The sequence below is a fragment of the Polypterus senegalus genome, chromosome 6 (genome assembly GCF_016835505.1).
Source record: "Polypterus senegalus isolate Bchr_013 chromosome 6, ASM1683550v1, whole genome shotgun sequence".
NCBI classification, from domain to species: domain Eukaryota; kingdom Metazoa; phylum Chordata; class Cladistia; order Polypteriformes; family Polypteridae; genus Polypterus; species Polypterus senegalus.
Window position 1 is genome coordinate 104,019,241 of NC_053159.1, and position 25,712 is coordinate 104,044,952.

Genomic DNA, 25,712 nt, shown 5'->3' on the forward strand with positions numbered 1-25,712 from the left:
CCACAGAGATTGAGATGGGCATCCAGTTATTTATTTATTTTAAAATGGGCCACTAATTTCCCTGCTACGGACATAGCTAATCAAATGCACCCCAAATTATTGTTATTAGTAATTATGTTAATATATATCACTCTTACCATCATTCTAATAGTCAGCTTTGATACTCAGCTTTTTGTAACTGTTTCTCCCTCTTTCACCTTCAGATGTTGAGTCATAAATGCTTTCTTTCGTAAAGTAGACTGCTTTCATGTGCCTCCTGCAAACACCAAGGACAATACACCACCACTGAAACAACAGCCTATAACTATTGAATAGGTTAGTAAATAGTCCACTGAACAAGATAGATTAGGTTGAAATAAAAATACATGCTGTTAAATACGTTAAATTTCAAAACTTGTCAGGTTACCCTCACAATATCACCAGTGCTGCTGGTGATCTCTTGAAGAGCACAGAAAACATTAAATTGTGTAACTTTCAGATGTGACACCACTCAATTAATGCTGCTGCATGACTTCCACACTACTAAATACTACTACCATGAAAGCACCTGACTGACTTTTTCTTCTAACGTTAATATAAACTCTGCATCAAGAACATGGGGACACAGTTGGAAATTTGATAAGGGCAGACTTCACAGAAAAGGTTAGACAGGTTTTCTTCATGCAAAGAACTAGAGAAACATGGAATTAATTAAGAAATTCTGTGGTGGAGAGCACAGTGTTACTTACTTTCTCAGTTTGGAGGTCCTCCTTTTATAACCCTACTCTTCAAACTGTCAACTGCATGGATCAATCGTGTATAGGCACAAACCAAGACCAAGCGAAAAGACAAGATTAATTTATTTAAGTCAGAGAATCCATTATCTGACTTAATTTGAAAATTTGCTTCTTTCGAACAGATAGATACGTGGGCCTTTGGGCTTTGTCAGTAACCTGTGTATTTTTTCATTTGTTTATTTAATTTTATTCTTATATGGTTCCAGGGTGGGGTTTCCCATTTATATACCTCCTTTGCTTTCCTCTTTCCTTTTTTGAAGAGGCTTTTACAAACGCAAATCAAATGTATGTTTTTATTGTATAATATTAACAATAAGAGCAGCTCACTACTCAAAACGGTAAATTTGCTGGGGAACCGGTTTCGAACTCACCACCTCCGGATTATAAGTTAGCGGATCTTACCATTACACCACGGAAGCTGTCGTATTGCACTTGCACCTTTTGTGAAATTGTTTATTTGATATTTGACCATCAGCCTTTACACATTATACAGTTCATGTCTACATTTTATTTATAACTAAAACATGAAAAACGTTTCTGTTTTAACAATGTGTTTACATAGATTGTTGTAGACACAAAACACATATCAAATTATTTCCTCTTACAATTCTGGGTAGCTCACTCCCAGATAATCAATCAAGGCAGGAACTGGGAGAACTTCTTACCCATTCTGAGGTGGTGGAGGAGATGGTATAGCAGGCTGCTTGGGCCTATTGACACATTTAGAAGACAAAAGAGGCTGACGGAGAGGTGCGAAGGGATTTAAGATGGGCCGGATTTACGAGCTTTTTTTGTTGGCTCTGGTAATTCTAGTGTTAAAACTCACTTTATCACCTTTCCACAGATTTTATACTAACAAACTATTTAAGACACCTATTTTGTGCAGGGCAAAATGAATTATTCCAACAATGTTCACAGATAGAGTATTTCACTTTTTATTGACTATATCTCATTTCCAGTGGGTCACAAGTTTGCATACACTTTGGTAATGTTTGGTACCATTGTTTTTAAATTGTTTTGCTTGAGCCAAATATTTTGGGTAGTCTTCCACAAGTTTTATTACAATATGTTGCTAGAATTTTGTCCAATTCCTCCAGACAGAACTGGTGTAACTGGTACAAGTCCATATGCCTCCTTTCTCTCACACGTTTTTCAGTTCTGTTCACAAATTTTCAGTCAGATTGAGATCATGATTTTGTGATGGCCACTCCAATACCTTGACCTTGTTGTCCTTAAGCCATTTTGCCACAACTTTGGAGGTATACTTAGGGTCATTGTCCATTTGGAAGAGCCATTTACGTCTGAGCTTCAACATCCTTGCTAAACTCTTGAGATGTTGTTGCAGTATAGCTACATAATTTTATTTCCTCATGATGTCATCTATTTTGTGAAGTGCAGCAGAGCGCCCCCACAATATGATGCTCCCACCCTCATGCTTGACAGTTGGAATGGTGTGATTTAGCTTGCAAGCCTCACCCTTATTCCTCCAGACCTAATGATGGTCATTATGGCTAAACAGTTGAGCCTTAGGTTCGTCAGACCAAAGGACATTTCTCCAGAATGCAAGATCTTTGTTCCCATGTACCATTGCAAACTGCAGTCTGGCTTTTTTATGATGGCTTTGGAGCAGTGGCTTCTTCCTTGCTAAGCAGCCTTTCAGGTTATGTTTATATAAGACCTGTTTACTGTAGATATAGATACTTGTCTACCTGTTTGCTCCAGCATATTCATAAGATCCTTTGCTGCTGTTCTGGAATTGATTTGTACTTTTCGTACGTTCTTCTCTAGGAGACAGACTGTGTCTCCTTCCTGAGTTGTATGATGACTGTATGATACCATGGTGTTTATACTTGCATATTATTGTTTCTACAAAAGAACGTGGAACCTTCAGGCATTTGTAAATTGTTACCAATGTTGAGCCAGGTCTGTGTTGATCCACAGTTTTTTTTTTTTCTGAGGCCTTGGCTGATTTCTTTTGATTTTCCCCTAATGTCAAGAAAAGAGGCAGTGAGTTTGATGGTAGGCCTTAACATACATCCATCCATCCACATATTAACTCCAATTAGACTAATTTGCTATCAGAAGATAATTGTTTAATTGTCTAAAGGCTTGACATCAGTTTCTGGAATTTCCCAAGCTGTTTAAAGGCACAGTTAACAAATTGTATGTAAACTTGTGAACAACTGGAATTGTGATATAGTCAAGTGAAACAATCAGTCTGTGAACATTGTTGGAAAAAAATACTTTTTGCCCTGCACAAAGCAGATGTCTTACCTATAAATGTTATACCATATTTGTAGTTTGTTAGTATAAAATATGTGGAGGGGCTATAAAGTGAGTTTTAATTAATTCATCTTAAGTGTATGTAAACTTATGACTTCATCTGTATTTAAAGGTTATACTGTAAATTTATTATGATGTGGTATTATTCTTTATGACTTGCAATCTTCAATACTACATTATGCATGTAAAAGATGATATAAACCAAAAGCATCTTTTTATAGCTGTTTTTGTCTTATTTACCCATTCCTATGAAAATGATCAATAATATGACTAAAGGCATTGATAATACCACGAATAAAGGGTTATTAAAATCTCTGTGCTTTTATCTTTTTAAACTATGGGAGATTTCTTTGTTAACTTTTCTAGTCTTTGAGCATATGTATTAAGAGATAAAAGGAAAGAACAGAAAAAATCTTTGTTAGGGAGTAGGATCTTCCTGTGACTGGAAACGAGCTGTTTTCTGGCCTCAAATGTACAGTACTTGAAAGGCTTCATTCATTCCAGTAAGTTTCAAGTAGAATTTAATTAAAGTGCTATCCCAACGACTGATGATCTTTTAATTTTTTCTGCTGTAACCCCACACCCAAAATTAATGATTAGTCCAATAGACATACTGTATTTGCCATGTAGAGAAATTGTTTTTTAGGCATAAAAGTGATTCTTAGTGAAAAGATGTTGGAAAAATGAAAAAGAAGTTTAAACATGAGCTAAAAAAAGTGACCATAATTCTTTGCAAATACAGTATGCCTCCACATACAATTTATTGAGTTCAATTTTGTAACCTTGAATGATGGCGGAAGTCTGAAACCACAATAAATTTTATCTGGAGGTATGTTATCTATTAATATACTGAAGCTGGCAAATTAAATACTTATTTAAATACAAAACATAAGTCTAAGGATTTTTTTTAAACTAAGTAACCTGATTTAAAGGGCAGTCAGAAATGGATTAACAAAATATGACACATAAATAATCATTCTTTGCAAGCTTCTTGTAAAATAGCACTTAAAATTGCCAAGCCTTAGAAGCCATAAACAATTTTATTTTTATACTGTATTGAGGATTTGTTCTGTTCTGTGTATTGTATTGTATTGACCCCCTTCTTTTTGACACCCACTGCATGCCCAACCTACCTGGAAAGGGGTCTCTCTTTGAACTGCCTTTCCCAAGGTTTCTTCCATTTTTTCCCTACTGGGGTTTTTTTGGGAGTTTTTCCTTGTCTTCTTAGAGAGTCAAGGCTGGGAGGCTGTCAAGATGCAGGGCCTGTTAAAGCCCATTGTGTCACTTCTTGTGTGATTTGGGGCTATACAAAAATAAATTGTATTGTATTATAATTGTGCTTTGATTTAAATAGGTGAGAGATTTGAGGGAGGAGTTATTTTTTCTGGTTTGTTACCAACATGAACTACTAGCTGTAAACTATTGAGACATTTGATTCACTAAATCATTAACAATTGTGGACTGGATGTCTAATTCATTTGTAACCATTTGTAGTGATGCCACTTCTGCAGTCACAGTGTGACATTTGGGAGCTGTTATCCATGAAGATGTTTGCATCAGATTGCAAAATGGATACACTGTTTTTTTACAAGGAAAATCCTGCAACAAAAAGTCCCTTGAATTAAACAGCTTACCCAGCAAAGACACAAAAATGGTGAACCATGCAAATTCAGGGTGATTTGCCGCATTTTATGATGATATGTAGATGTATGATGATACAGAAGATGATCAAAAACACCTGCTATTGATGGAAAGAGACTGGACGTATACAAAATCTATTTAGCCCACTGATAGATGACCCATCTCTACCTGGCGGATAAATTTACTGCAACTTCTCCTTAGTTCTGCTAATTAAGGACTGAAGACAAGTTTTAAAGCTGTTGTGTCATTTATATTTCTGTCAACAAAAGTGTGCGACACTGGTGTTTCAATCATGAGTGTTATTAAGATGAAGTATTGAAACATTATGGGTGTTCAGCCTTTATTGCATAATACACTGCCCTCCAATTAACCTTAGTAAGGCATCAAAGAAGAAGAAAACTCTGTTTTTTGTAAAGGCGTATTCAGTTTATTTATTGAAATACTTGATAAACTTTTTTTATATTTTTGTTTATATACTGCAAGATAAATAAGTTAGCAATAAAGTTTTGTTCCATTTTTGAAACCCTCAATTATTTTTAATGTACCTGTTATTAGTGTGCTTAGGGAAAATAATTGTTGGTTTGCCATATTAAATATACATTACATAATGCAAGTCAGATTTACAGACTGTGTATTATATAAACTAGCTGTGTTACCCAGCTTTGCCTAGGACGTTTTTATGATAATGGGGCCCAGTTATAGCGCTGTCTGTTATTCACATGTATCAAACGTAGTGTACTATGTGAGCAAGCGCTTTTCTGTATACAATATATGTAAAATATATATATTTTAACCAGTGACTAACATTGGCAGGCAGTGTGGCATAGTGGTTAAGACTTTGGATCTTGGACTTCAAACTCTGAGGTTGTAGGTTCAAATCCTGCTACCTGTGTCACCATGAGCAAATCACTTCATCTGTCTCAGGTCCAAATAGAAAAACCCAACATATTTATTTTAAATTGCCTTGGATAAAGGAATAAGTCATAACAGTATTGTTTGGTCACTGGAGCTGCTTACTCTTGAATATGTTATATACAATTTTCAAAGAGTAAAACATTTCTGCATTAAATCAATTCCTGTTTTTCCTAATGGCTGACCTTGGCTTTTGTTGATGGTTATTGCAAATCACTATTTTTAAGAAAAATGTATTCTTCTTAATTGAAGTGAGCAGTCAGTCAGTAGAAATAATGTGAAATGTGAATAGAGATTATTATCATTATTAGATGTTTATAATGCCAACATGTCAGCATAATCACAGTGGAAAAGTTGTCTTTTGTCCACTGCTGTACTGATGCAGATTTGGTACACATTGTTCTTTTTTTTTTTTCTTTCTTCTTTCTCAAACAGTTAACACACACAGACTCTTTTTAAGCAGATGTTGACAGATTTTTTTGCAATATTTTTTCTGTTATTCATGACAGACTAGAATGTTAGTTCTTGACATTAACAATGAACACTGCCTATCGGTTCTTTGTAACCTATCACAGCACAAGGCATAGTGACATTCACTTTGATCCCCCTACCAGCGTAAAACAATAAGTTCCAGATATACCCAGAGTTTGTGGAATTTGATACAGAATCATGACCATTTGGGTGTGATGTACTATATCTGTGACAGCCTTCCCTTGTAACCTTAAGAGTTTCTTCAATACCTCTACCATGCTCTGGAACGTTCACTTTCTGCATATTTTTTAATGAACGCCTGATATACAGTGCATCCGGAAAGTATTCACAGTGCATCACTTTTTCCACATTTTGTTATGTTACAGCCTTATTCCAAAATGGATTAAATTAATTTTTTCCTCAGAATTCTACACACAACACCCCATAATGACAACGTGAAAAAAGTTTACTTGACATTTTTGCAAATATATTAAAAAAAAAAAAAATTGAGAAAGGACGTGTACATAAGTATTCAGAGCCTTTGCCATGAAGCTCAAAATTGAGCTCAGGTGCATCCTGTTTCCCCTGATCATCCTTGAGATGCTTCTGCAGCTTAATTGGAGTCCACCTGTGGTAAATTCAGTTGATTGGACATGATTTGGAAAGGCACACACCTGTCTATATAAGGTCCCACAGTTGACAGTTCATGTCAGAGCACAAACCAAGCATGAAGTCAAAGGGAGGTAGACCTCCGAGACAGGATTTTTTGCAGCATTGTTATTTCATCCACTACATGACAGAAGAATACTGTCCTGAGAATTTTTCAGGCTTAACACTATAAAGTGGATCATTACACTTTGTCTTGAGTGTGACTCGGGTATAACCTTTTTGCATAGAATTATACGCCTATTTACACTCAGGGTTAACACCAAGGAGGTTAAAGTCCACAGATACAAATGTGTATGCAAAGAATTTAGGCGAGCGGGACATCAGTAAATGTAAGTGATTTTGAGGTCAGGGTTCCCCTTTCAAAGTCTGTAGATGCAAATGTATTTTACAATGGAGTAGCTCATGGGGGACCCGTTAAATTTAAACTGACAGCATCGATCCTGGCTTGCCTTGGATCCATTTCCTCCTCCTCTTCTATCTTGCTCCCTTTTTGCTTCTGGTGAAGCAACACTTACACTAACAGCCACATCACCTGGTACCCTCACTGGAATTTTATGGTGTGCTTGCCAACCATTGACCTTTGCATTTTCCTGGGAGTTTCATCAAATTTTCTCCACCAACTTCACACCAGACTGTACTCACCAAATATGATCGTCTTTTTTTTTTTTTTTTTTCCCTGTTCAAGACACTGCCTCTTCTTCAGTCATTTGCCTACCTCATTGGTTAGTGCTTCAGGTTGTGTGGCTCACCAGTTGCTTCTGATGTTTATTTTTTGTTGCAATGCAGAGCATGTATATTAGCAATAGCCATGTGCGCCCAACTACGTTGCGCGTGTTAAAGTTGTCGGTGAAGGGCTCCCTTTTTAAACCCTTGGATATTGATTCGATAGGAACGGCCTACTCGGAATCACTGTCCGAATCGTAATTATGTGGTGATGTAGGAGCATTTCTGCTTCTATCTGTTCACAGTCCGTCTCGTTTTCAGGACGCTGTTGTTTCCTCTCACGATGTCTTCTCAACCTTTCTCCAATCTCGCAGGTTGCTTTGTGGCAATCCAAAGAGTAAGGCAATATACACCGAGCAATGGTTGTAAAAGGGGGACACATAGGTATCCAGGCTCTTTAAAGCATAAATAGGGATCACTTCACTGACATGTGAGCAAGCCACAGTACAACTGTGAGAAGCGCAGCACTCGCTGGCTACAACATAACAATAATAATTTCTGGAACGTGCTGCTACGTTGTCATTCATTTTACCCACTGTCTTTCTTTCATTCATATGTTACGTAGGCACGTACCTTTTATCTTTGGCAATCTCATTCTCTAACCTGGCCTCAGGAGCTAACCAGCGTAACACTGTCCACCACCCCTTTCGTTATTCCGACACATTGTTGACATCCGTGAGTAACAACAACGTACTAAACTGAAAGGTGGTCTATGCATGCGTGGAATTCGCAGACAAACAAAGATCAAGATCTAAATGAAGATCTCTTTAGTTAATTTAAAGCACAACAATTTGTTTAGTTTGAATGTCTGTGTTTTGAGGTGTGACTGGTGTACTACAGTCTTCAGTAGTATAAGCCTGGAGGAGATTCTTAATGCAAAGCCTATGTTTTAGCTGTCTCTCTACTGCCATCTAGTGCTGCTTCTTCTAATTCATTTGCAGACAAACAAAGATCAAGATCCAAATGAAGATTATATATAGAGATAATAATAATATGATTAAATATTAAATAAAACACAGGTCAGCTTATTATTTGTTCTATAACATCACCAAATTTCAATCAAGTCAAAGTATTTTTAAAATTTTGGGGTATTCAGTTTTTCAATTGTTATTTACCTCCGACTATAGATATATTGAAATGTCTTTTCTTATTGGATACCTACTGCCTTAAGATATACCATCTTGACCAATTTCAGCTTTTTTGACTAAATGGGAAATACTGTGTTTTTTTTATTAGTGAGTGAGTCAGTTTGTCAGTCAATTTTGCATTATTTATGTGTATTTGTCTATGGCACTCTTTTCTGCACTGTATGCTGGACCAATTGTGAACAAGATTCAGTTGATGTAACATAAATACCTAAATGATTTCCTTTGAGAAACATCTCCCTGCCAAATACTTTAATAAGCAGGAGACCAAGAGCAATTGCCATGGGCACCATTGATTTTCTAATCTCTTTTTGAAATAGTTAAACATCCTTCAAAGGGATGAAGGTTCTGGGTTTTTTTATATGGTGTTTGTGTTTAACAATACAAATGCTTATCTGTAAAAAGTAAAATTTTTCACTCTTTAGTTTCAATTGTGTATATTTATACTTTTGCCCATTATAAAGTTTTTAACTGGAATCACTACTGTAACAGTTTTAAGTAAAGCTCATTTACAGTAGTTTTGCACAGTAACACATCAAATTTTTCCTCTATTTTTTTTTTAATATTTCATCCAACCATTGAATAGTTATGTCCATGATCTGCAGCAGTCAGTCAGTCATTTTCCAACCCACTATATCCTAACTCAGGGTTACAGGGGTCTGCTGGAGCCAATCCCAGCCAGCACAGGGCGCCAGCCCACCGCAGGGGACACACAAACACACCCACACACCAAACAGTCTTCTGCTTAAATAGTGGTTGTGGATGACAACATAAATATTTAAAACAGCTTCAACAAATGTAATTCCGTGAGTCGTCCTGCCATTGGATAGAGCCCAACAAATGTGTTATACAGTATCTCCATTACCCCTACATATGTGTAAAACACAAACATAGAATATTACATTTATTTGGTGACTGCAATCAGGGAAAAGGAGTATACACATGTGTTATCTGCATAGTGTATTTTGAAACTTTTGTTGCTGTCAGTATTGTCATTTATGTTGCCACTTGTGCTGTGTCAAATACCACTATGGTGTGTTAAATTAGTCATTATGCATTGCCTTTAATTGCATTTTTCCTCATAAGGGATACTACAAAGCATAACGAAAACAATTAACAAAAAACAAAAAGTTGTGTACACGGCCATGAAAAAATTTTCTGTTCTACCTTGCTTTTTAGGCACCAGGTACATGAAAAAGAAGAGTTCAAAGCACTAAAGACCCTGAACATCTTTTACCAAGCAGGAACTTCCAAATGTGGTAATCCAGTATTCTACTACATTGCCAGAAGGTAAGTTGCTTGAACTAATTGCAAGTCTTGTTGAGAATAGCACTGCCTGTCAGAATCTTTTTAAGAAACATGAAAAGGCTTCATTTTTTATGTGTTTCTTAATGCAGTGAGGGTTACTTGTGATTTTCTTTAAAGACTCTATTCATTTTATTTTGCTCACAATGCAATTTTAGGATTTTTGTTTTTCTCAACAGTCAGTTATCAATAAGCAGACACATGCAGATTATATTAGTAGTGCATTTCATGTTACATTTTCTTGCTTGATTTTACGGGTGCTGCAGTATAAGAAACCAAAGTATTATTAAATTTAGTTTTCTTACTCTGCCATTTATAATCAGTCTTAAGAACGTGAAACAAGTTTTGACTAGGGGAGAGGATGGAACAGTCCATGGATACTGATCACCACCGCTATATGTATATGTTATGTAACATATATACAACATTATCATCACTTCTAATGTAAGCTCCACTTTTATTGGATATTAAATATTTAGCTCATGTCTTGAAACACTGTCACTTTAATATTACATTGTTTCACTCCAATTCCAGAAAGAATATACAGTTTCTCTTAAAATTTTTCCTTCTTCAGAAGCTCTTATTTTTTTAGTGGTTTGTGAGGCTACTTACTTTCAGCTGATGTGAGTGGTTTCATACAGTGCCTGTCCCTCTTTGTACTTCAGCAAACAAAACAATGTCCTCATAGAGGCCTTCAAAATAAAAGCTCTAACTTTGCACAATAGTGCTCTTGAGCACAAGTAATGAGTGGCTGTGAATTATTTCTTGTTTGTCTGTAGTAGTAGTAGTGGCTAATTATCCTTTATAACAGTCATACAGTAAAGTTTATTACATCACTGTACTCTTCCAAAGCTTATTGTGGATTTTGTTGTATTTTGACAATTAAGTTGTTGGTTTATTATGTCTGGTCGTATCTTTGCTTTCTGCTTAGCCACATACTGTTATATTTTCATTTTTAGTATATATTTGAGGCCTGCACTCTTTTAAATGAATTTATATTTGTGTGAATCTTAGTTAAGCCTTTTGTTTGTCACAAAATATAATATTTGTCCTTAATGAAAATGTTTTGATCCATGTAGTTATTTCAAGGACTTAAAACAGATGTGAAACGCCAGTCAGAATTTTGTTTTGGATGTGTATGGTTTAGTGCTTTATGCTTATGGTGATGGACAATATCATCAGAAATTGAAAATGGGTTACTTACATTACATATGCAAAGACTTGAACCATGTGATTGAACCTTTGTATCCTTACTGCATATAGATAGTTTTGAGTATACAGTACACATACATTCGTACCAAGAACTTTAAATGTGTCCTTAGCAGACAAATACATATCTGATTACTTTTCCCCCTTCATAGAAGTACAGATTATCAGTCTGATAATTTAGTTTGTAATGATGTTCAATATGTTGGGTGCACCAGAGTTTTGTATGCATACATTTTTACTGATCATCAAGGTGCGCAGTGGAAGTCGTCTGTGCCTTTTTATTAAAAGAAGACTAGACACATAGACCATGTTTTGTAAGGTTGCAAGTGTGTTGTGGTCAGTTTGGATGGGTGAACAGAGTCAAGATTACGGAGTTAAATTCCTCCTAATACTGTTCAATGACTGTTATTGTATCTGGAAGGATCGCCTCACATTTTTCTGTATTTGCAAAAGATTGCAGTCTATGTGGAGAAGAAAATGTAAACCAGCTAAAAAGCAAATTGTAGTGATGTAATGGTATCTTGATACTTGTGCTGACCATCAAGTAACCCAGTATAGTTGAGAAGTGTATCTCGCTCTCCAGTAAGACCTGCAGGAGATGTACAACACTCTTCCATCATAGAAGTGACTCTGTAAAATTGTGGGCTTTTTTAGTGCGACAGTGCTACTGATGGGTCACATATCACTATGATGACTATTATATCTGACAGGGATACCACTTGATTTTGTGTGGAAGGAAGTGAAGAATGTGGCTTAGCAAGAAAACATATTTATTATGCTTTAAAATTGCATTTTGAATAGAATGGGTAAAGCAAACATCTTTATTAACATTTATTGACATGATTCAAAGATTTTTCTCCAAAATTATGTTAATTTGGTGCACTCCCAAAATATATGGCTCGGTAAGGATCGAGCTAGGTTCGATCTTGTCCTGGCTACATCTTGGGCAGTTTTAAATGAGATAAATGTGATGGATGAAAGATTGTACATTGAATTATTGACTGCTTTGAGCATATAGACCTAGAGTGTATTCTATGCATTGCTAACTTCCATTCCTTTTCTGAGATATTAATTGAAAGATCCCTTTCCCACCGTACCCTAGGATCTTTGAAGGGAAGATTCTTTTGAGATGTTTTTATATGTTGTTGAGATGCTGTCTGAGTCTTCAAGACTGATCAGTATGTCTTCTGAGATAGATAGATAGATAGATAGATAGATAGATAGATAGATAGATAGATAGATAGATAGATAGATAGATAGATAGATAGATAGATAGATAGATAGATAGATAGATAGATAGATAGATAGATAGATAGAATAAAAATGGGTGGAAGATGTGGAAAATTGGGTAGGTTTCTTTTAGCAAATTTTGAAAAGGGATTTTCTAATTTGAAAGTAGCGCAAAAATTGTGTTACTGGGAAGTGAAATTTGAAGCATAATTGTTTGTAAGTTGCAAAAACATCTGTATACAGTTTTCTAAATGTTTTAATTCCGATCATATACTAAAGATTAATTATTGTGTTGGTTTGAGAGTGTTGAAAAAGGTGATTATTGTGTTCAGAAGACAAAGTTCTCAACCTTGAAGTGCATCCTTCATTGGTTCCATATTCTGAGTGATTGGTGGGTTATTGGTATATTAACAAAAATTAGTATTTACTGGGGCACAAACCAGTGCATATAATGAAATACAGTGTGATTTTGTTTGCATTGCTAATCAGGACTGGTGTTAATTTATTTTGTGTCAATTTACAGGTCTTTATAGTGTGTTAATTTGCGGCTCAGCAATAAAATTGAAAGTTAGGTAATTCCATTCCTCCTTTTGCTTTAGGTTTTTGTAGAGTAGCCTTTTGAATGCATGGTGTCTCGGATTCCAGATAAATAAGGATACAGTTGAGTCTAGTTTCTTAAAGAATAATTTGTTGGTGTGTATAGGGATGCTGTGAAATTGAAAGAAATGCTTGGAAATTATGCTCATTTTGACAGTATTGATTCTCCATAGTAATGTGGAATGGAGGGTAAGGCCATCTGTTAACATCTGGTTTGATTTTTTCCATGTTGATACTGTATTGAAAAAAATCTTTATATTTACTTGTGATGTTTACCCTTAGATATTTAAACTGTTCTTATAAAATCAATGGATAGATATCCAGTCTAGTATGGTATAATAGAGATTTCACTGGCCAAAGCACACTTTTATTCAAATTGATTTTGAGTCCAGATGTCTTTTGAAATTGTGTAAGTGCCTTAAGGATTTATTGTAAATATTTTAATGAGTCTATTATATAAAGTATAATATCATCTACAGTATCCACAGTGTTATTTTCTTTTCAACTCCTTCACTAATACTTCCCTTTATCCATTCATTATCTATTATCCACCGCTTATCCAAGGTCGGGTCACAGGGGCAGCAGCCTAAGCACAGAAGCCCAGACCTCCCTCTCCCTGGCCACCTCCTCCAGCTCCTCTGGGAGGACCCCGAGGTGTTCCAAGGCCAGCCGGGAGATATAATCTCTCCAGCTTGTCCTGGGTCTGCCCTGTGGTCTTCTCCCAGTGGGGCATGCCCGGAACAACCCCCCAGAGAGATGTCCAGGGGGCATCCTAACCAGATGCCCGAACCACCTCAACTTTCTCCTCTCAATGCGGAGGAGCAGTGACTCTATTCCGAGTCTCTCCCGGATAACTGATCTCCTTACCCTATCTTTAAGGGAAAGTCCAGCCACCCTGCGGAGAAAACTCATTTTGGCTGCTTGTATCCGTGATCTTGCTCTTTCAGTCACTACCCAAAGCTCATGGCCATAGGTGAGGGTAGAAACATAGATTGACTGGTAAATCGACAGCCTCGCCTTTTCTCTCTTCACCACAATGGACCGTTGCAGAGCCCGCATTACGGCAGATGCCGCAACAATCCGTCTGCCAACCTTCTGCTCCATTCTTCCCTCACTCGTGAACAAGACCCCGAGATACTTGGAACTCCTCCACTTCAGGCAGTAATGTGTTCCCAACCTGGAGAGAGTATTCCACCCTTTTTCCGGCTGAGAAACCATGACCTCGGATTTAGAGGTGCTGACTCTCATCCCGGCGCTTCACACTCAGCTGTGAACCGTTCCAGTGAGATCTCGGGGCCGCTGTCCAATGAAACCAACAGAACCACTTCATCCACAAATAGCAGAGATGAGATTCTGAGGTCACCGAACCAGACCCCCTCCGCTCCTTGGCTGTGCCTAGAAATTTTGTCCATATAACTTATGAACAGAACCGGTGACAAAGGGCAGCCCTGGCGGAGTCCAACCTCAACAGGAAACGAGTCCGACTTATTGCCGGCAATGCGGACTAAGCTCATGCTCCTCCTGTACAGGGACTGAATGTGTTGTAACAACGAGCCTTGTACCCCACAGGATGCTTCGAGGGACACGGACGAATGCCTTCTCCAAATCCACAAAACACATGTGGACTGGTTGGGCAAACTCCCATGCTCCCTGCAGGATCATGGCTAGGGTGTAGAACTGGTCCAGTGTTCCACGGCCAGGACGGAATCTGCATTGTTCCTCTTGAATCCGAGATTCGACCATCAACCGAATTCTCTTCTCCAGCACCCCTGAATAGACCTTACCAGGGAGGCTGAGGAGTGTGATCCCCCTATAGTTAGAGCACATCCTCTGGTCACCCTTCTTCAAAAGGGGGACCACCACCCCGGTTTGCCAATCCAGAGGCACTGCCCCCGATGTCCATGTAATGTTGCAGAGACATGTCAACCAGGACAGCCCCACAACATCCAGAGCCTTGAGGAACCCAGGATGAACCTCGTCCACCCCAGGGGCCCCGCCAACTCGGAGCTTTTTAACTACCTCGGCGACCTCGGCCCCTGTTATGGGCGGCCCCTGGAGTCCTCCAGCTTTGCTTCCTCTAAGGAAGACATGCTGGTGGGATTGAGAAGCTCTTCAAAGTATTCCTTCCACCGGTCAATAACGTCTGCAGTTGAAGTCAACAGGGCCCCATCTCCACTGTTGGTGGAGCACCGCTTTCCCCTCCTGAGGCTCCTGACGGTTTGCCAGAACCTTCTCAATGCCGACTGAAAGTCGTTTTCCATGGCTTCCCCAAACTCCTCCTATGCCTGAGTTTTTGCCTCTGCAACAGCTGATGCTGCCACACGCTTGGCCTACCGGTACCCCTCAGCTGCCTCTGGAGTCCCACTGGTCAACCAGACCCGATAGGACTCTTTCTTCAGCTTGATGGCCTCTCAAACCTTAGGTGTCCACCACCGGGTTCATGGATTGCCGCCACGAGAGGCACCGACAACCTTGCGGCTGCAGCTTCGTTCTGCTGCTTCGACAATGGAGGGTCGGAACATGGTCCATTCAGACTCAATGTCCTTTGCCTCCCTCGGAATGAGGTTGAAGTTCTGCCAGAAGTGGCAGTTAAAGATCTTTCTGACCGGTTTCTCCGTCAGACGTTGCCAGCAGACTCTCATTATAAGTTTGGGTCTGCCTGGTCTGTCCAGCAGCCTCTCCTGCCATCTGACCCAGCTTACGACCAGGTGGTGATCAGTTGACAGCTCAGCCCCTCTCTTCACCCGAGTGTCCAAGACATAAGGTCGCAGATCCGATGACATGATTACAAAGTCGATCATCGAGCTGCGACCTTGGGCTTCTTAGTGCCAAGTGCACTTCTGGACACCCTTATGCTCGAACATGGTGCTCGTTATGGACAATCCATGGCCAGCACAGAAGTCCAGAGTGGAACAAAGTCCAGCCTCTCCCAAGAGGAATAGTTCCAGAGCCCAGACCATGCATAGAGGTGAGCCCAACTATATCTAGCCAGTACCTCTCAACCTCTCGCATCAGTTCAGGTTCCTTCCCCACCAGAGAGGTAACATTCCATGTCCCAAGAGCCAGTTTTGGCAAATGAGGGTCAGAACGCCAGAGTTCCTGCTTTCGGCTACCACCCATATCGCATTGCACCCGACTCCTATGGACTCTCTTGCAGGTGGTGGGCCCACAAGAGAGCGGAACCAAGTTGTTCTTTCGAGCTGAGCCCGGCAGGGCCCCGTGGTCGAAGGTCCAGCCACCAGGCGCTTGCCAGCGAGCCCATCCCCTGGGCCTGGCTCCAGGGTGGGGCCCCGGGTACCCTTTCCTTAACTCCATACGGGGTCTCAGGATCGAGTTAGTCTGGATTTTCACCTCAGACCTGTTTGCCTTGGGAAGCCCTACGAGGAGCATGTAGCTCCCGACAACATAGCTCAGAGGATCACTAGACCGCGCAAGCCCTTTTGCCACGGCAAGGCCTCGATCCAAGAAGGGTACTTCCCTTTATCTCTAAAATATTTTGAAAATGAATGGTCAGTGGCCCAGTGGTGATTGCAAAAAGGAATGGTAATAGAGGTTACGGTTATTGAGTGCCACATTCTAGATTGACATAGTTTGAGCTCCTTTGCTAATACAGACTGAGACTGGTATAAAGTAATTTTATCAATGCACATATATTTGGGCCAAATCCAAATTTGTACAATGTGATGAATAGATAGTCCCATTTAACTCTGTCAAAAGCTTTTTCTGCATCTAAAGATAATAGGGTCTCTGATGTATTAGATTTTGTGGGTGAACATATTACTTTAAACTGACTCTGAAGGTTTAAAAAGTAAGTCTCTGCCTATAATAAATCTGGTTTTGTGATATTAAAGAAGGAAGCACTTTCTCAATCATTCTAGCTAAAACTTTGAAAATTATCTTAACATCATTATTCAGAAATGAAATGGGCCTGTATAATGCACATTGTAGCAAGTCATTATTTTTCCCTGGAAAAACAGTAATTAATGCTCAAAGAAATGTTTGAGGTAGAATATTGTTGTCTCTAGCTGCCATAAAAGTTGCTACTAACAGTGGAACTAACTTAGTTGAAGCTTTTTTTTTTTTTTTTTTTTTTATATAAATAAAATTCCACTGAGTAGCCGTCAGGGCGCCCTACTATCCCACTTTGGAGTGCGCAGCTCTGAGAGTGTCATGGGTTTTTCCCAGTTCCTCTGCACTAAGAGTATCCTCTACTACTGTGGTATTTGTATTATTTAAAAAAACTCCTTAGATTGTGTAGAATATAAGGACTTGTAGTACTCCAAAAATGTATGTTATATTTTTATGGTCAAAAATTTTATCTTCAGTTGCCTTGGTAACTTCTGTTATTGTGTTGCGAATTTTCTGCTTGTGGAGTTGTTGAGCTAAAATCTTATTAGCCTTGTGTTCATAATAGTGATTTTTTGATTTAAAGATGAGTTATTCCATTTCTTTTATTGTCAAGAGGCTTGTTTTTCCAGTAAAGTGCCTCCTTTAGTGATGTGGCATATTCTTGATCTATCCTGGAGATCTTATTAATGATTAGCTGTGATGCCTTCTTAGTCTCCAATTTATTTTTATAGGAGAGACATGAAATAATCTGTAATCTTAAAAATCTCTTTAAATTTGCACAAAGTATTCCTGTGGAAACTTCAGAGTATGTGGTAGTCTCTAAAAAATAATCATTTTGTTTGGAGATGAACTCTATATTAAAGTTCAAATCTGCTAGTGACATAGGGTTAAGATGCCAGGTACAAAATAAATATGTAGAGCGTACTGATTCAAACTATGATCAATGGAACATGATCAGACATAACAATAGAGTTGTACTGACAGGATTTGATAGTGGGTAATTATTTATTCTGGTTTTAACCTCCATCTCACCTTTGTTTTTATGGATTATTCAATTATTTACTGAACATTTCTGAAGCACTTTTTGAACACTTGTGATTTTTGAATTGGCTTTAATAAAAGCACTTGAGCACTTTTCACCATCGCTTCATGTACTGTATGTTTTGTCCTCATCTGCCAAGCTTATCTCAGTTACAGTATCATGCTCAAGAGACTCCCAGTGGCACCCAGTAGCGTGGAGGTGACCCACACCATCACAAGAGCTTTTCTTAATTTTTTTTAATCATGTGTTTTATTTTTTTATTTTTAATCAATTTTCGAAATTGTAGGTTTTGGATATTTATTCTTCCTCTCACTTGATGATTGCATTGTGACGAACATCAGAACAGACAAACTTTCTTGCTTATTTATTAGATGGCTACACAAATAAATTGTTTATAGACTATTTTTCTCTTGTAAAAGAGAACAAACAGTTCAGGTCCCCATTACTCTGTGAGCACTACTTACTATTATGCAATATAATTACCTCTCAACAGGTTTTTATGCATTATAGAATGAACTTGAACATTTTATATTTTTTTTATTAAATTGGTATGTTTATTTAAACTATTCAGACATGTACCACTTAGTCATTCATTAATTCATTCATGTATTCTGTTTATCGTTATGGAAAGTGAAAAAGAAAATTGCATAACCAACTTAATCTATTTTGCATTACATTCAGCAGAATTGTTAAAGTGTAGGTCTGCTGTTCAATTAAAAAATGTAATCAAAGTTAACTGGATATTAAGTAAAATTTTATTCAAGCATATTAATTTTTATGTAAAGCAGAAACAACTCAGTGATTATCTTCTAATACAAAACAGTTCTAATAAACACTTGCTGAGGCATTTTAAATTATTGCAGTTAGTTTATTGAATAGTTTTGTGTACCAGAAACAATTGAATAAATAGTCAACAGCACAAAGTGAAATTTTATTTTAAGCCAAATCCCAATGAAAATAAGTTTAGCACTTTGATTGGTTCTGTCGATAATCTCTTAAATGATATGAAGATAAAAAAAATGACATTATTAATTTTATGACTATTCATTCAGCCAATTGCTTTGCATTACTTTTAAAAGTAACTTAGTTGCATTACTTATTACTTACAGAAATGTAACCAAATATATAATATAGAACATTATTGTATAATGTCATGCTTTACAGGCAGTGTATTACTTTTTGTATTACTTTTCTTCTACTAGTTATATGAAACCCATACTTGTCATCAAAATAAATCTATTTTCTAGTACAAAGAAAAAAAAAACAATCATTACTACTTTATTCCAGGTCATGGTGATAACATAAAGAAGAATTTAAAGATGCTCATTTTATTGTGCAACGTTTAATGCTTCTTATTTTAAGCCTTTCTTGTTTTTTAGAATGTCAGTTCTACTAGCTTTGGCTACAGTAGAACAAAAGTGTTTATAAAATTTAAATGTAGTGGTTCACTACTTCTTAATTAGATAAATATAGTGTTTTAAAACCCAGTGTGCCACGGCACTTTGGCATGAGAGCTACCCAGGTGTGCCCTGCTGTGGAAATAATGGTGTAGTGCACTTGGATTCTGAAATTGAGAGGGACAATCTCCACATGTGGTTGACACCTGGTTAGAACTACCTGGAGAAGCTGGCATAAAGCAGTTCCATGATTGCCATGTTAGAGCATTTTAGCCATGTCTGCTGGCTGCTAAAGTCCATCTGTCTTGTTTGTGTGGCCGCGCCAGTGAGCCTCACAGGGCTGGGGATAGTGGGCATATAAGTTGCCTCTGAGGCATCTGGGGCAAATTGGCAAAGCAGTTTGGTGATGTCACCAAAGTGCTCACCAAGTGCTGTGTCTCCGAACATTGATCTCTGAGCTCCTCTTTTTGCTGGCTTCTGCGGTAGTCCCACCCCTTCAGGCAGTTGAGAAAAGTGTATGTGACATATTGTATATGTGTTTGTGCTTAGTAAGATAGAGGCATGCCTTGAGATGATTTTGGTTATAAAAAGTGTGGCACTACAGAAAAAAACACTGATTAACTGAACACTGGTTAAATATGTTTAGTCCTTCATGTGCTGTAACGTAAATAACATCCACCCCCTTTTGTTGTATGAACATTAACTTCATTTTTTAACAGAAAATGTTGTTGTCCATACATTTATAGCGTATGTTTTTTCGTAAATTCATTTATTCATGATTGAACCCATTTAATTCTATGAGAGCCTAACACAAGAGCAAAGTTCTCCAAACAGAAATCAAACTGAGATGCAAAAAGATAGTTCTCAAAAAAGGTGGCAGCACCAGCAGTCAAAATAGCTAGTGATGTAAGATACAAAAATCTTTATGGTTAATGTAACAGTCTTTTAACGGGAGCCTCAGTGTTAACTGTGTTGATCTCCATATCGCAATCCAGCTATCACCATAGTTCACTTTATTTAACGAGAAATGGCCCAATCCACAGACTGCTCATCTAATACTTAATTCTAAGTGCTAAAAGCATCATCTAATTAAAGTGAGTTCACCACAGTATAACTGCAGTCTACAATGCTTACTATTGCGCTTTTGACATGTTCACTCAGTGACACCCATTCCAAGATATTTTTTATAGGTACTAATAATATTCATTACAATTGATGGTATATACAAACAAAACCATAACCTAATAAAGAAAGTTTTAAATAGCAAAACAATAATTGGAAATAAAAAACACGTATAGTGGAAGGAGTGCTGGGCGGTATGCCAGTTTATACCAAAAAACGTTTATTTTTGTTATGATATGGATTTTTCTTATACTGGAACACCGGTTTAAATAGCTTAAACAACGTTCATAACGTGGCGCTGCAGGAAACTTTAAGGGGGGACCTTTTTCACAGCTGCACCGCTAAACAGGCATGCAACAGAGTACAAGCGTTAGTGGAGGTTTTGAGCAGCGAAAATGGACAGAGAACATTTCCTAAATGGAAGCTGTAGCAGACGATAAAGTTGAACATGATGACAGAGAACTTTTGACGAAAAAAGGTGCTGTGTCTGTTGTCTGAAGATACTTTGGTTTTAAAACTTCGGATGTGGACCATTATGTTCAAATGTGTGAATACTGTTTCTATACTACTGGATTATATTGCAAGCCAAGTTGTACTTGTTTTATTTTTTTCAATACTGTATAATATACCTGGTTACTGTGTAATAGTGTGACGATGCCGGTCCCCTACCGACTCCCTCTTCCCACATGGGAGTCTGTTGAACCAACACCATCGATAGTTATGACCGAGATGAGCTGAGAAATCTCATTGAAACCAGGGGATGGTGGAAAATGCACAAGTGCTTTTGTTAAAAACAGTCAAAAGTAAAACCAAAAGTGTCTATTGTGCAGTGTTCAGAAAAATAAAATACCCAAATAAATATCAAATCCATAAAACCAGTGAAACGTGGGGATAAAATCCATAATAAATAAATCCGTTAAAATAGAGGTTAAAATGCAGTCTCTCTCCTTGCTCGATCGCAGCACACAACCTTCTGTTTCCACGGGTCATCCTTTATGGGCGTTGCTGGCAGAGCCTTTGCAGCACAAACTGCTTTCTGCCAACTTCTGTCTTGGCTGCCGCCACACTGCGCAGCCAGACCGTCCGAGGTCGGCACACTTCCCGTCTTTCTTCATGCTCACTCAGTCGCTCCTCAGATCCATTGGAAGGTCTTGCATTTCGCTCGCCCCACTCTACACGCTTAGTCAGTGGGATGAACCAGCCCCTAGATCGCCTCAGCCAGCGCTCCCTCACGGAGCCCCAGCTCGTGCTGCCTTCATCTTCCTGGGGCGTCATGTATAAACGGTGCGTACGCACAGAAATGTTGCGTAAGAACTTTTCCACGTTCAAATCGTGATGTATAAAACCTACACTTGGCATAAAGCCACACACTTTTCCACGGTACCTCATGCCGTGTCGTACGCAAGTTCTTTGCTCGGTTTTGCAGACTGGCAGCACCCAGCGTCAAAGCAGTGCTACTGTTCTTGTGTGGTTACTCTTTTATTTTCCTGACGTGGCTTTATAAATACACTGAAACTAACTGCATATTGTTTATTAGTGTAATGCATCTGATTGTAATTAACTTGTAACAATATAATGGTCCAGGGAATAGCCATAGTATTCCAAATACCATAACTGCTTTAGCGTTGTTACTCTCACTGCACCTTCTTCTTCTTCATCTTTCAGCTGCTCCCGTTAGGAGTTGCCACAGCGGATCATCTTTTTCCATATTACTCTCACTGCACCACTCTGAGTATTTATATCACTATATCTGAGTGGGGAATCACAGCAGCAGCTGATCGGAAAGAGAATTATCGGTATACAATATCAAGCACACGCTGTCTCAGCCACGGCAAAACATTTCAAAGCCTTTCCTGTACCGACCTCGCGGTTCAGAAAAGTTTCATCCCAAGAACGCACTTAATCAATTGCTTCTTGTAGAACTGTTTGTACTTATAAGTACAATCACCCCACTGTAAACTTGCACTGCAGTTATAATATTATACAACCTGAGCCACATTATAAAGCACATATTTACATATGATGACGATATTATTTTTAAGATGAAATGCAGCAAAATATGTTATTATATTATACAGATAAAACTTTAACTTCATTTAAATAATCTATATTCTTCACTGGGACTGGCGTAAAGGATAGAATAATTAAACATGTACTGTACTATGAAGATATTTCAATGTTCCTTAAACGTTTTGAAGAATCGGAGCTCTAAGCATACAGATGGCTTAACGTCTATTACAGAGCTGATTGTGTGGCGATTGGTTACTTGGAGAAAGAAAAGCAAGGACTGCAGGGGCGGCCACGCCAATATATATTGAATATAAAACAGAAAGAGAAATAACAACACAGCTAAAAACGCAGCGGCAAATTTCGACAAAAGTTAAACGCTTGTGTCATGATCACGAGGTGGCTATGCAGTGTCCGCAATGGACATGGCCATCCACCGCGCATAAGATATCATATTGACATTAGCGGGCGAAGGGGCCACCGATTCTTTCTCTGCCCAGGGCCACCACAAGCCTAGAGCCACCCCTGAGTACTGCTGCAATAAATAATTTCATCGAAGGTCACGCACAATCACATGTTTAATAATGTGCTTTAACTCCTGTCATCATGAAAATGATATCACGTATACATCTCAGTATTTTAGTTATTCAGAGCTGTAATATCACGAATGTAATGGATTCTGTGTCCAGTCGGAGGAAGAGAGCCGGTTTATGAAGCAAGTAGTGATTCACACACATAGAGCACATAGAAGATCACATACAAAACAAAGCATTTAACGTGCTACTTTAATTACGGATGTGATTTGAGAAACTGGTTAATTAAACGATTTTAAGATGAAGTTTATGATGATCTACTTTAATGACAAAATAAACTACATGATTAAAGTGTTAATTTTGAGATTGAAGTTGACATTTCGTGCTTTTTCCCCCACTGTGTGCCTTTTTTTTCTCTGTACCCTAATAAGCTTTCATTTGACACTCAGACAGTGGGCTATGACTCGACCTATCACTGCGACTTTGATATCTGACAAGTTCTTTTTTATTTCCGGCACTGTGTGACTTTGTGAATGTAAACTTTCAAGTTTCTTCAACACGCCATGTCACTCGATCAACTTCCTTTTGTTGATTATACCACAGTTTAAATCAGGGCTATTCAATTGGCGGCCTGCGGGCCACATGCGGCCCAGAATCAACCTCCGAGTGGCCCAGCCCGTGGTTCCGCCCATAGATAATAAATTAATATATATTATTCATAAATTGTTATAATATAATATATATTATAATATAATTTAATATATATATATATTATATTAATATAAATATAAAGTATTTATTATGTCTATGGTCCGCCAAAAGCACATTCCTACGTAAATTACGTAGCCTGCAACGCGCAAACAATGCAGTGCGTGCCGGTAGTAGCTACTATCAATATGTCTTTCTCAACACTGAAACGTAAAATTGCCAATGAAAACCGTAAGTTTAACCCTGCCTGGACTGACAAATACTTGTTTATTTTACCGCCACATCCAAACGCCAAACCGATGTGTTTAATTTGTAATGACTGCGTTGGAGTATTTAAAGATTACAATGTGCGGAGGCATCATGTTGAGAAACACCACACTTTTCGCACCAATTTTCCAGAGGAATCTCAAGAGAGGGCTGCAAAAGTGCAGAGTTTGATTGCATCTTACAACCGGAGCAGTACTACCATGGTGCGGTCATTCACAGCCCAAGAGAGAGCTACTGCAGCTAGGGTTGCCACCGTCCTTTAAAATACGGAATCGTCCCGTATTTGAGAATGAAATTGCGCTTGGCCCCCAAGGGATGTGGCCCCCGCTGCAGTATGCTTCCCTTATTTTTTTGCATTAAAAGTGGTAACCCTAACTGCAGCATCCCTTTGTGTTTCCTGGACACTGGCAAAAAAGAAAAGGCCATTCACAGACTCTGAAACCGTGAAGGACTGTATGCTGGCTGTCGTGGATGAGGTGATAAATGACGATAAAATTAAAATGAGCGTGGTATCTGCTATAAAAAACGTACCCCTGTCAGATACTTCAAACATTCGTAGGGTTGAAATTCTTGCTGTTAGGAGACCTGATGAAAGCTGATACTATGTCTATAGCAGTAGATGAGTCCACAGACAAAACTGATACTGCTCAGTTGTGCATATATGTCCGTTTTTTTGATGGCAAATGCTTCCGAGAGGAGCTGCTCGGCCTACTGCCGTTAGAAGGACACACGACTGGCGATATAGTCTTTGGGAAAATTTCCGCCTTTTTTAAAGACAGTGGTCTGGATATGAAGCGTGTGTGCATGCTTGTGACAGATGGGGCTCCGTCCATGACAGGGAAAGTGAATGGTTTGGCAGCACGTTGGTCCGCTGTTGCACCTCAGTTGATCTCCTTACACTGCATTGTGCATCAGGCGGTGTTGTGCGGAAAACTAAGCGGGGCGCTCAAAACGACAATGGACAGCGTTATGGCTATAATTAATTTTATTCGCTCCACATCAAGCCTTCAACACCGCTTATTCCGCATGCTGCTGTCAGAAATGTCTGCTGAGCACCACGACCTTTTGCACAATAACGTGACGTGGCTGTCCAAAGGCAAAGCATTGGAGCGTTTCTGCGGTCTCAGAGAAGAGATCATAACTTTCCTACGCGGCAGCAAGCAAAAAAGGCAGAAACGCACTTTATTCGCATACTGGACGACAACTTCATGGCCGATGCCTGCTTTCTGAGCGACATATTCAAACACCTGAACGATCTCAATTTGGGACTACAAGGCAGAGACAAAACTGTCATCGACCTTGTGGAACAGATGCACGCATTCCAAATTAAACTGGACCTTTTCGCAAATGATTTGAGCACAGGCCGAATGCTGCATTTTCTGACACTCCGCAAATGCATCTTACCCCCCGCACAAATCACGAATGTGATGACAGATTTCATTGCAATGTTGAAAAATAACTTTGCTGGTCGATTGGATGGACTTTATCTGCCCACAGAGTTGGCCGTTTTTGTCAGAGACCCATTCACTGTTGCAATAGAAGGGTACATATCCGCCAGAGCTAAGAAACTGGTCCCTACCATTGACGAGGGGAAATTCACACTCGAACTTGTTGATATGCAGTCATCTGTAACCATGGCACAGCAGCTTTCCACTAACGGGCCTGCAATGTTTTGGACTGATGTCAACGCACATCAGTTCCCTAACATTAAGAAAGTAGCGATCGTCATGCTCACTCAGTATGTTTGGATCAACATATATATGTGAGTCAAGTTTTTCACACATGAACTCCATAAAAAGCAACTCTCGTTGCTCCCTGACTGACCA

The 25,712-nt window shown here is 38.7% G+C and overlaps 1 protein-coding gene across 3 annotated transcripts in view; it reads left to right on the forward strand.

Annotated features, from left to right (window-relative positions):
• The window catches only part of nf1a (neurofibromin 1a), a 405,866-nt gene that overhangs the window by 214,941 nt on the left and 165,213 nt on the right, over positions 1–25,712 (forward strand). For all 3 annotated transcript variants that reach the window (XM_039756663.1, XM_039756665.1, XM_039756666.1), the window contains one exon: positions 9,800–9,910. In XM_039756663.1, the coding sequence (XP_039612597.1) occupies positions 9,800–9,910 (111 nt within the window). The remainder of the gene's footprint in view (positions 1–9,799; positions 9,911–25,712) is intronic.